Source organism: Lathamus discolor, chromosome 1, assembly GCF_037157495.1.
Source record: "Lathamus discolor isolate bLatDis1 chromosome 1, bLatDis1.hap1, whole genome shotgun sequence".
Lineage (NCBI taxonomy): Eukaryota > Metazoa > Chordata > Aves > Psittaciformes > Psittacidae > Lathamus > Lathamus discolor.
Genome location: NC_088884.1, coordinates 20,543,689 through 20,556,055, shown reverse-complemented (window position 1 = coordinate 20,556,055; position 12,367 = coordinate 20,543,689). Strand labels below are relative to the sequence as shown.

Sequence of the window (12,367 nt, the reverse complement as noted above, 5' to 3'; positions counted from 1 at the left end):
AAAATGAGGACATTATTTCTTATGGTTATATGTTGTCAATCTAATTGGCAATCAAAAGCAGGAAAATGTAATAACTAAAGGCCGTCTCTTCTTCAACTAAGAACGTATCTCATGTTTTCTTGCTCTGAACTGATCACTGTAGCTAGTAGAAATAAAAACACCTATCCAAAATAATAGTATCATTATGATAATAGTCCTATATTGCCTATATATACTGAAATATCACACCTGCTGCAACGTGTAGGTAGCACTAAAATAATATGAAATTTGTACTGAGCCTTACTCCATCTGATTTGAATTAATTACTTTCTACCACAGTTAAAAATGGCTTAGCTTTTAGGAAGTTTAGTGAAAAATTAACCCCCCCTCTTAAGCAAACACTCTGCAGGCTATGCTTATGGAAAATTATTCTCATGGTAATCAGCTGTACATGCTGACAAACTTGTTCTTTTCTGGTTGCTTAGCTGTCTACCAACCTCCTCTGGCTCCTCGCCATGACCTCTGTGAAAAGCTGCTATAGCAGTAGCAAGTATTTTCCCAGAAAGCCTTATTAACTGTGCTGTAGGTTTCTAGTTTTTGAACAGCAACTCGTTATACTGTAATTATTGTGAGAGTATTTTAAATTAAGACATCTGGTTTCATCTTTTAAATAGATACAAGAAAAATCAAGGCCAAGAAGTCTAACTGGACAAAGGAGGTCAGCACCGGATATTATGCTATTGCAGCAAACATTGCACCGAGTCTAGAGTTCAAATAAAATCAGTTCTGGCTCTTTTAAAATCCACAGAAATATCCGATCAGCTCAAAAATGGTAGGTTGGAACCTGATATATTTAACACATGTAACGGTAGGCTTGAAGAACCATTACATGCACACAAAAAAAGTTACACATCTTCCAAAATACATTTGTCACAAAGAAGTACAAAAACAACTGATTAAAGGAACTTTACTTTCTCTACGTCATGTTGTAGCATACAGAATCAATATTTATTCAAAGATAGTTAATTTTAGGAGACGGGCTTCTGTGGATGTTCCCCAAGATTAACATCACCTCCCTCTGGATCAGCCACTGGGTTCTCATATGTTTACAAAGCTCCCAGGCACCAAATCTGTACGGGCTTTCAGGCACTGCTGTACTACACATCCATCAGTATTTTAGTTAGAAAAAGAAAAAATCAACCAGATTAGTTCTCAAAGGACAACTTCTCCTTCAGGTTGAGCTGGTGAGCATGAGCAAAGTAGGTAAGGTACTGATATAATTTGCATGTGCCATATTAACATGCCATGGGAAGAGTCCTTAATTGAAAGTAATAATAGGGTAGACAGGATAGTACCAATCAAAATAACTTGGCTGCCTGCGCTAAATTCCAGGTATTCATAAAGTCTTAGGGAAATTTGATGATCTTTACTTAGTAGGATGCAATAAAATCAAAGATTTACTTTTAGACTTACTTATCTCTGAGGTGAAACAACTGGACAGAGTGCAAATTTGCTTGTTGATGCATCATACGTATAAGCCACAGTCAATTGACTGCACACACGGTTTGGAAAAAAAGATGGTTTTCATCCATCTTCCCAAGCCAGTTTGCAGCATGTTCAATTTAATATTGTTTAGATTTGTTAAAACTCCTACAGCATAGATTTGTTAAGCTTCTAGATTTGTTAAGCATACTCTATTTTTCCTATAAAAAATTATAGTTCACTGCACCAGTGGCTTTAGTTGGCCTGAGGCAGATATAAGCGAACTCCCTGAACATAAAAATCAGGCTGATCAAGATATGCACCTTCTCAATCTTGTTTTATGAGGCGGAGCCATACGCCTTCAAGAACACTGATGCATGAAGACTGCTCTTTTTCTTACTGTCCCCTGCTAAACATTGAAATTAACTAGCATCTCCACAGAGAAGCAAGGAATTAAAGTACTAACACCAGAGACAGTTTGATGCAATGGAGAAAGGCCAGGTCTGGACCCCTCTGTGAGACGAAGGCTGACCTTTGATAGGATCTTTGGCCTCCTGGAGGGCAGCAGCAGCAGAACAGGACTGGCAGGACACAGCCGGCCTTGAAACACCACAGGGCTGAAGTAAGGATCCAGCAGTGTGAGCCGCAGCACAACCCCAGAAAGAACCACGGTGTGGGTCACACCTGTTCCTCAGGGTTGTTACACACTGGATACAGAATTAAGAGGAAAAAAAAGAAAAGAAAGAAAAACTACATGAAAGTTATTAAGTCAACCGTCAGGATCCAAACTGCAATTGTTGCTGTGTTGCATTATATATTTGCCAGCTGTATGTTGTTGACCTATTGGGAGTAAAAGACTGATATCAAGCCAGCTCTTAGAGGGCAAGTGTGTAGATCATACTTAGGGCTTACAGTAAAAAGGGGTGATTTGAATGCAGTTGCCTGTGCTCCCCTCCACTCAGTGAGGACGAGGCTTCCTGGTCAGAGCCATGCTGATCAGGGTGGGAGGCCAGTCACGCTGCAAACAAGAACTGACATTTCAAAGACAGAGCAAGATTTCTGTTGTTAAGGAAACGTGCTCTAACAACGGATTTGCAGATTGCAGGGAGGAAAGAACATGTTTTTCTTTTTCTTTTTTTTTAAACTGGTGAGGCCCTTGAGCTTCATGGTGGCTGATTAATTGATGAAGGGAGATTTCATTACATTGAATTTAAAAACTTGTCAGGAAACTTAGAAGAAGGAATAAACATTCCTTTTAAAATCTGTGGATAAATCAAAATGAACTTATTCACACTACTCATGGTTATTGCTGGGTGTAAAACTCGGAAGTCACATCTCTGCTGAGGTATAAACCAAAGAGAATAAAAAGAGTGTTTCAACAAACCCTGTGCTATGAAATTTTGAAGATGAGCTTTGATGCAAGGCTAGACACTAGCTGGGCTGGGGAAAGGAAAATGTTTTCCTCTAATTTACAGAGCAGCTACGGAACTGTTCCACAGTTACTGCAGGCAATAATCAATAAGTATCAAGACAAGAGAGAAGATGCCTCAAATTCCAATATGTTGTTTGGTCCATCTTCTCCACAGTCCTGAAAAGGAGAGTGATACAGTCCAATGCTTGAGGCCACAAAGGAATTGTAGAGGAGCTCTTGATAAGAGCTACATCTCCTTGCAACTGATTGCAAAGTTAAAACAGAATTGCTCATATCTTACCCCAGCAAACTGAAAGTACAACTCTACATTCAAACCAAAACCAATGTTATCCTTGGCTGAGCAGACTGGAAGGGCACAAACTACTTTCCTTACAGCAAATAGTCTGAAGTTGAAAATGAGGGCTAGAAATATATGGCAAACAGAAAGACATGCATAACAGCCACCACAGGGAGAGAAAAAGTTCTAGCTGGCACCCGAGATGACATTCGTGCAAGAAATGAAAGACCTTATTGTCCCATGGCATTGGTTCCCAACCTCCAGCATGCTCACTGTTGCAAGTGACGACGCTCTGCTGCGTGGCTGGCTCACAAAAGGATAGGATTCTTCCTACTGACACCACTCTTTCACATCCATATGGAATCAGCAGAGGTGTTCCTAACAAATTAAAATAAAACTCAATTGCTAACTTCTGTTGCTAATTCAAGTCCTTCTGTAATCAAAATCTGCAGGATGAATATTCAATATAGACGAAGAAAAAAAAAAAAACACCAGAGGCTCCAGATCCTCTTTCTTCCAGACTATTACCCACCTGAAACAGATAATGTAAAACTCTCTGTGAGAAAGGCAAAGCAGTGACTGAATCTGAAATGAGCCGTAACTTAACAGATGACTCAGTTACCTCCAGAGCAGGCTGGGAATCCTGAATGTTTAAACGTTCAGTGCACAGAGAGCAGAAGTGAATGAACCTCCTACCAGTCAAATAGCTAATATGTTATTTGCCATCGATTCAGTAACAATGCAAACCCAGTCCTCTTCAGTGAGGTCTCTCTGAAGAGAAAGGTCTCTCAGTTGAGAAAAACAATGGGATTTACTTAAAAAAAGAGAACTTGTGTCTCCACAGCTCAAAAACTGCTTCCAGCCACCAAGACAGTTCCTTTTTTTTGGTTACCACAGGAGGTTTTGCAGTAAGGGGACTGTTGTTTTCTACAGGTGCAACCAAAAAGGGTGTAGAGGGAAACAAGCCTTACCTCCCTTTCATCCGTTTTTGGGCTGCCCTGCTGACATTGCCCTCCCATGTGGTGACAGCAATCAGATGCTCTCACTCCTTATCTCCCCCAACAATGCTTGTGTGGTTGCTGCAGCAAGGTTTGCACTTGTCCCAGGCTGCTCCACTTGTCACCAACAATAGCATGAGATGGAAGAGAGATGGTAGGAAATTTTGCTCCATGGAGAGTCGCGTTCTCCTTTAAGCCTGCTTGTTCTTTAGTGTAATCAACCATCTCTTCATCTTACAGAAAATAAGAACACTAAACTGTGACCTGAATTCAGCCCTGGGACAAAATCAAGATCTGGGAAATACAGTGACACTACTTTAAAAATAATAATAATTAAAAAAAAATCCTTGGAGCACTTCTTGCATTTAGATACTTCAGACTTTGATAAAACCTTTAAAATATGGTCCGCAATGCTAGAAAAATTACTTTCATTAGAAAGCTTTCCTCACCTTCTTACTTGATGTTCAATTACAGAATGTTACGCCTGAAATTGTACATTTAATTGAATACTTAAAGGAACATTTAAACTCTGACACAGTATGAAAATTTGAAAAATTACTGTAGAGGTCCACATTTAAAGACAACATTCAGAGATACATATTTTCTATCAAAGATTAAGCCTGACAAGGATAATAAAAACTGTTTATTAAATAAGCATTTGTAATATAAATCTTTACTGTCATTATACTTGCTTACATTGATACACTTGTTATGTCACTTCCAATGTATTTCAGTACCTTGGTGCTACAAGCTGGTACCCTGAAATGGAAAAATACAGAAGATCAGCTTCCCATAAAGCTTACAGACATCAGTGGTGGGTAACACAGCTTGAACCGTAAGGACTACCGTGAGAAATTCTGAGGAAAGCCTCAGATAAACAATGACAGCAATTTCCCTAAGAGAGATCAGAAAGAACTGCAATTTCTTCAAGATATACACAGGTAATTCTAGCTGGTGGCATTCCTTGAGAGACCTTTGCTTGAAATTGGATGTTTTATGCAGGAATAGCAGCTCTTTGCTGATATTACTGTAAATGTAAATATCAAAGGCAAAAATCTATTTTTCAGTGGATCCCTTTGACTTAACACCAGATGCTGATATTCCCAGTGATACTGATAGTCCCATTTACCTTCAGGACGCGCTGCTTTGCCACAGTACAAAACCAGAAAGAGGTTTTGCACACAGAGTCTGAAAACAGTCCTTTTTTCTTCCCTTTCCTGCCTATCCCTATTAAAAAAAAAAAAAAAAAGGCAAATAAAACCCTAACAGTAGAGCCTGAAGGTTAAAGGGCCCTTACAAAGAACTAACAGCCAGCTGGTCTGAGAAAAAACAGTACGAAATAAAATATATCACCCGTTATACACAGAACTGTCTTTGAATGGCAAGATCTACACAAGAAGGAATAAACAGTAAAAGCTAACAGAAATGAGAAAAAAGTAAATCAAGGAACACAAGTGGTCAGAGAGGTGAGGACAGTGCCAGCATGTACTCACTGAAAGTGTACTGTACTTCTAGCTATTTACACTATGATCACCAACAGAGGTATGTAAATATCCTTGAAACACCTTTGGCTATGAAACAATGGTTTATGAAATTAAAAAAAAACCCCAAACCCGAAAGCCCCACAAAACACAAGTACCTCGCATAATGCTTACATGTTTTATCTTTTTACATACATTTTCAATAAGCAAAATGCTGCCAATAGTCCTTAGCTAAAATATTTCTTCTTCCACTAAAATATGCATGTACTTGCACAAGAAAGGAATGAAAACTGGAAAACCCAGGATTGCTGAAATGTATTTTGGAAGTATTGGTTCCTACTGTTCTTCCTTTGCAGCAAAAGCCAAAGCAACTTCTGCGAGATCTGCAGGTTGAGGAGTCCTGTATTTTAAATTCTTTTTATGTTACAAGCTCAGGATTTTCCACCATATCCTCCCTTCTTTACACTTCTGGACACAGTTACAGCCTGTTTAGTACAGGGAAAAGGGCCTATAAACAGAGCAGAAGGGGCTGCCATCTGTTCCTGCCTGATCTGGAAGATACGAACTCGGTACAGCTTTGTACAACTTGCGTTCAGAGGCTTTCTTCCTGTGCTTCTCTAGTTGCTTTCTTCCTGTGCTTCTTCAGCTCTACCCTACAATATAAAGTAAATCACCATGGGGGAATTGCTATAGCACCTTTCAGATGGACAATGAATTTGTTGGCAGATGTGAAGCCAACAAATTCTTCACCTAGAAGCATTGAGAAAACTAGCAAGGTGCTCACTTTGACATCTGTTTTTCACCTCTGCATGCGAAAGCATGAGCACTTTTTGTGCTGCTGAGAGCCAGGCTAAGCGTAAGGCAGCTGTCAGCTGAATCTTCAGGCTTCGAAAAGTCTTCAACCTCCACCCCAGCTGGCTGCTGTCACACGGAGAGAAGCAGAGGGAAGAGAAATCGAGCTGAGCAAGGCTGCTGATTGCGTATGCTTCTCCTCAGCAGCTGATACCCAGAGAGCCTGAAGTACTGCTACTGTTTGCTGGCATTTCGCCTCGAACAGTGGTGGCGGGTGGCGGGCAACGGGAGGACTGATACCCGGCCCTGGCTCCCTGGCTGTGCGGCCAGACAGGCTGCCCCTCGCTGCCAGGACTGTACCAGCGGCCTGCCAGACGCAATCGGTCATCTGTCCGTCAAGCCGTGACGGAACATCTCCCCCTCTGTCACAGAAAGTGAGAAGATCCCCGAGTTAAAAATTAAATGAGGTTTCACTACAGATACAAGGGCTTCCAACACACCCTCACTCCATCGCCGGTACCCTGCACGAGGCCTGGCCATCCCGAACACCCGCTGGCACCGGGGTTCAGCTCGGGCAATGGTGCCGTTTACACGATTTCGGGATCTCTTCCCGCTCCGGGTGACTCCCCTCACGGACACGGCCCCCTCCCGGCCCCGCTCCCCCTCACGCCTTGCCCCGGTGGCTCTCACGGCCTCCAGACCGCAGCCCGCCTGGCCCCGGCCGGGGCAGGACACGGCAGGCAGCAGCGGGGACAGCAACGACCGCTCATTCTTCTTCCTCTCCTTTCCTCCTCGTTCTCCCTCCTCCTCACTGCTGCCCGCCTCCGCCAGCAACCACCAGCCCGGCCTGGCAGGTACTCAGCGGAGGGCGCGGGCGGGCGGGGCTGCAGCGGAAGGCGGCACCCCCCCGCAGCACGGCGCATGGTCGCGGCAGCCGCGCGCTCGTCGGCCTCCCCTCTGGCAGCCGCGCGCTGTGGTCTCGCCCGCCCCCGCTGCCATGTTGGATCGTGCGGCGGCCGGAGCCGGGCCGGAGTTGGAAGTTTAGCGCCGCTCGGAGGGGCGGGTGCGATCGGCCGTCGGCGCGGAGCGGCACCGGCGCGGCTGGCCCCCTCCGCGGAGCGCCGCCCCGCCGGCAGTCCGGCCGAGGCCCCGCCGTCCCTCTCCATCTCCCTCCTTCCGCGGCCCCGAGAGGGAGGCTCCGCGATGCGGCTGCTGTGAGGCCGCGGCGGCAGAGGAGGAGGAGGAGGAGGAGGGGGCCGCGGGCGCCAACGGTCGCAGGGCGGCGAGGGCAGCGCCGGGCCGGCCCCGGCCATGAGCGGCAACCCGCAGCAGCAGCCCCCGCAGCCGCGGCGGGTCACTAATGTGGGGTCCCTGCTGCTCACCCCTCAGGAGAATGAGAGCCTGTTCGGCTTCCTCGGCAAGAAATGCGTGGTGAGTCCCGGCCAGGGGGGGACGCAGCGGAGGGGGCAGCCCGTGGTGCTCCCGGCCCAAAGACCCCGAGCGCATCCCCACCTCGCGAGCGGGGGCCCGCCGCAGGCGGGGGGCGTGTGAGGACGGGAAGTTGAGGGCTGCGGAAGTTTCAGCCTACCCGGCCGCTCCGCTGTCTCCGTCCCGCCGCCCGCGAGCGGGGCGGCCTCCGCAGGCCTCGTTACCCACCCGCCTCGTCCACAGCTCGCTGGGCGGTGGAAGTGGAGTGGGATGCCGGGGGCAATGAATGGCGGGGACCGCGGCCAGCAGCGCGGGTGGCGGGGCCCTTCGGCCGGCGCTGGGCCCGGCTTCGCCCCGTTCCCTGTGCTGGTCCCGGCTGGAGCCGTGTGCACCGGGGAGGTCCCGGGACCGCCGGTGTGGACTCCGTCCTTCCTCGCTGCCCCGTCCGTAGGCATTGAGCTCCCGGGGGCGGCCTGTGGGGCTCGCCCCTGCCCTGCAGCTGCCACGGGCTCTGCAGGAGTAACCGGCCAGCGAGGAGCAGCCGCGGGGCTCTGTGGCAAAAGTTCAGTTGCTTGACGAACCCCAGGTGCACCTGCGGTACAACAAAGCAGTGCTGACGAAGTTGTAGGGAGGCTCCTATCAGTGCTAGGCCTGCCTTGAATTTAGTTTGTACTTTTTCTGGCCTAAACGAAAAGTTCCCGTACTCAAATGCAACTCAGATACTGCACCTTTCCCTGTTTATATGTGTATATGCAGCAGGCGATTAAAAGAAAAAGCCTTGTAGCAGACGTGTTACTTAGCACGTTCTTCGTTTACAGAATACCTTCTTGCATGTTAGTATAGAACTCTATATATTCTCTGTATTAAAGAACTACTTGAAGGCTTCAAAAGTAAATCACTTTCTTTAGAAAAGCAGCTTTTAGAAAAATTGCAGTTTTGAAAAAGTGATAAAGAAAATGCTTAAGAAAAATAAAAATAACCATTTGGAAGCCATTGAAAATAATGTTACCTGGATGTCTTCTGCTACTTTGTGTCCAACACCTAGCATACTATGTTAGGTGCTGTGCATCTTACTGTAATGTTATGAACAGTATTGCATGAACTTGAAATTGTGATAGAAAGCAGGATGCATGCACAGTGGTTCCACACAACGCTTTGGACTTTGAAATGGTATTGTTGGTCAAACTGACTGTCACAAGGAAAACATAAGATGTAGTAACTGAACAGGAAGTAGGCGATATTTACACTGGGATGGGTTAACTAAGATGCTGTTACAGTAACTTAAGTTAAATGGGTCAGAAGGTGTGACTGAAAAACCTGTGTTTTGAAAAGTAATATTTTGTAAAAAAACACCTTCAAGTAATTGATCTACTTTCAAGCACACATTTCGTATGTTTAGCTTATTTTCCGAAAAAACCTAAAAAGCTTTTCTCTAAATTTAAAAAATATTCCATGAATTTGTATAAGTTCATTTCCAGTTTGTTTTTCTACAACTTAGATTTTCTTGTCAAGTGACCACGCTTGTCGGGTTTGTTACGCTCGTCTGTAACACTCACCTACTCAAGTTCTCAACTTTTCTGCATAAATAGCATGTTGAAAGCAGACTTTGGAGGTAAATATCTTCACAGTATCTTGGTGTCATGCAATCTGTGACAGCTTCACAGACATGACTTGCTTTGTATTTTACTTGAAACTACACATTCCGGTGGGTTACGCTGAAAGTTGTGTGATATACCAATTGAGGTTATTCTAGTTGTGGCCCATTCTCGTCTCCTTTCCTCCCAGCTCTGTATGCTCTCTAGGTTAAGCGTAGGCTCATCTTACTGTATTGAGGGTCTCTACTAAATCTTGAGGACTTCAGTTTGAAGCTCTAGAGGTATTTAACCAGACTTTTTTGCCTTATTGTGACATGAGCCAGAAATGGTGACAGTTCAGAAACTAATCCTGAACAGGCTGAATATCTCTGTCCCTTGGAGGGCAACCTCTGTCTGAGAAGTCAAGTGGGCATCTGGAGATGGGAACAGCTTTGGCTGTCTAATGTGAGTTTACAGTATCTGCCTGTCAGAGCCCAGTAGTACTTTACCATCTAGCCTGACTCAGTGTTGGCATGCTATGCTGATAAATGCCTTTGTGCAGTAATGTATATGGTATTTGATCTCTTAATATCTATGTTTGAATTATTAATTAATGAAACTTCAGACTGTAAATGCTACTTTTTAAGAAAGGAAAATCTTGTGAGTTTCATAGGATGTGCGAGCTTGGTTCCCCATCAGTTGAATTGTCTGTGCTACCTGACTGTTAGGGGTGTTGTTTCTGCCCAAGTAAGGCATGGATATACTGCTGGATGTGATGTGCATCTGCCATGTCAGCATAATTTTAGGTTATGTTTGATTTAATGTGTTGTTTAGATCACTAGTGAAATGAACGCCAGAAGAACAGTTGAGACGTTAAACTATGATCCTACATACTCCTTTTGTAGTAATAATTTATAGCTCTCTTATGGAAGGCGTAGTGCTGGTATCAGTCCTCACAGGTTTGGTTGGGAAAGCATGTGGCATTCTGGACCTGATTTATTTCAGCATTCTTTGACGCTGTTTTTGACTGATAACAAGGCAGCTACTTTAAAATAACGTTGAGAATTCAACTACTCAGTTTTTGTTCTATGCAAAAGCAAAGGAATTTATCAAGTAGGTTAATTTTGATTGAGTACTCACAACCTATGAACTCCAATACTGACATAATTTCAATGGCATCTTGAGTAATGATGACTGGTAAACAAAAAAATTACCTGGGAGGGGGGGAAGTGGTGAAGAGCCATCGCTCTGTGTGTGTTGTTGAGACTGGTACCATTTTCTGGACTACTACTGATACTTTGGGAATCTCACTAGCAAGTGAGATAATCTCACTCACAAGTGTAGATACAGAACATACAGAAGGTTACTAGCACTTTTTTTCACTACCCCCTTTTTTTTTTCCCCTACTTGCTGAGCTGTGAAATGCTTATCTGAATCTATAAGCCGTTAAAATACCTTTGTCCATGACAGATCAGGTTTTCAAAACCAAGCCATTGGCTAATAGTCCCAGCTGCAGCTACAGTTAATTTGGTTGAAATGTGAATCCAGATATAGAACTGCTTGCAGTAGGTGTCCAGCATAAGGTAGTCCATTAGGACTTTCATTGTTGCTTAGGCATGAAACTTAATTTTCATTCAGATCTATAACATTTGTTATCTAGGTCAGGTGTAAAGTTCATGATCTGTAGAAATTTTTCCATAACTATTTTTTATCATAATGTGGAAATAAAAGTCCATGTAAACTTATGCTAAGGTGAGCTATGAGGTTACTTTTGGGCATATTAATGAAATATTTCTGTGGTCATGCCAAACTTGGAAGGTTTTGCTTAAGTCTGCTTGGTTATAAATCAGTCACTTTAATTTTGTCTGAAAAAATGGATTTTGTAAGGAAAAGCTAATACTAGGTTTCTCATTAATATTTTTTTACTAAAGAAGCTACTTTTATAATTTGTGTGATTAATATTGGTCAGTAATGTCATTGATGAAAAACTAGTTTATTCTGTAGAAATAATTTTTTATGTGTGTGAGGCCTGAGGAAAGAAAACATGATAAGTGTGTACTTGATAGCATTAGAGATAGGTAATGGAGTATTTTATACTGCTGGGAAGTGGGACTCAACACTTGGATAAGGTGTAATGAATAAGGCTAGGAATAGGCTGTTATTTGTAAGATCTTGCCATGGTTTATATGGTAAACAGGACGTGTTAAAATGCAAAAACATGTAGAATGCAAAAACAGAAGTGAACTACGAAAACTCTTTTGGCTGCTTTTAGAGTGCATGTGACCAGAATAAGCTATGTCAAAGACAAAGAACAAATTAGAGTAATAGTTGAGATAAAACAAAATAAAAACCAGAATGGCAGTTACAGCTCTCAATAAGATTTAAAGGTTTTATCAAAAAAGGACTTGGAAGATTACTTGTGTGTATGAAAACAGCATGAACTAAGATTTGAAGGCAGACTGCAGGTCTGAGTAACAGGCAGCTTCATGAGGCTGAAAAGAGCCAGTTGGTTTGAGTTTGTGCTGCAGGCTGTATTTCCCAAAAACGTTGAGATTGTAGGTTGGAAAGGAGTCATCCCTTGAACAGATAGGGATAACTGACTCATCAGTTCAGTGGTAGTTATCTCATCGCTACGTGTATTTTAAAATGAAAATCAAATGAAGAAGTGTAAAGGATTGGGTCTTGTGGAACAGAAGAATATTGAGAGTTAGGCCTAGATTTCTTCGGAGGACCATCCTGTTCTATCAAAAGACACGTAACATCTTCAGATGCCTGACTAGTATCCACTGGCATCACTTCTCTAAACAATATCAGCAATAATCTTCCCTTCTGGAGGGAATTACATTGGGTTTTGGCAGTTCCTTTGAACCAGAGCTGTGCCTACAAAACTGATTTTCACAGGAATGGATCAGGTCAGACTCTTC

The 12,367-nt window shown here is 43.6% G+C and overlaps 1 protein-coding gene and 1 long non-coding RNA gene across 4 annotated transcripts in view; one reads left to right on the top strand and one right to left on the bottom strand.

Annotated features, from left to right (window-relative positions):
* Positions 1-930: 930 nt before the first annotated feature.
* LOC136006324 (uncharacterized) lies at positions 931-7,079 on the bottom strand. Of its 3 annotated transcripts, XR_010609131.1 has the most exons (4): positions 6,434-7,079; positions 4,865-6,302; positions 3,400-3,548; positions 931-2,168 (listed from the first exon to the last, which is right to left on the bottom strand). It is a non-coding gene; the product is annotated as an uncharacterized LOC136006324 (long non-coding RNA). The 3 variants fall into 3 exon arrangements; XR_010609093.1 differs by having other exon boundaries at positions 4,865-7,079; XR_010609114.1 differs by having other exon boundaries at positions 3,444-3,548; positions 4,865-7,079.
* Positions 7,080-7,419: 340 nt separating this feature from the next.
* Positions 7,420-12,367, top strand: part of WASL (WASP like actin nucleation promoting factor) — a 49,635-nt gene continuing 44,687 nt past the window's right edge. The window contains exon 1 of the mRNA XM_065664244.1: positions 7,420-7,872. Coding sequence (XP_065520316.1) covers positions 7,753-7,872 — 120 coding nt within the window. The 5' untranslated portion in view covers positions 7,420-7,752. The remainder of the gene's footprint in view (positions 7,873-12,367) is intronic.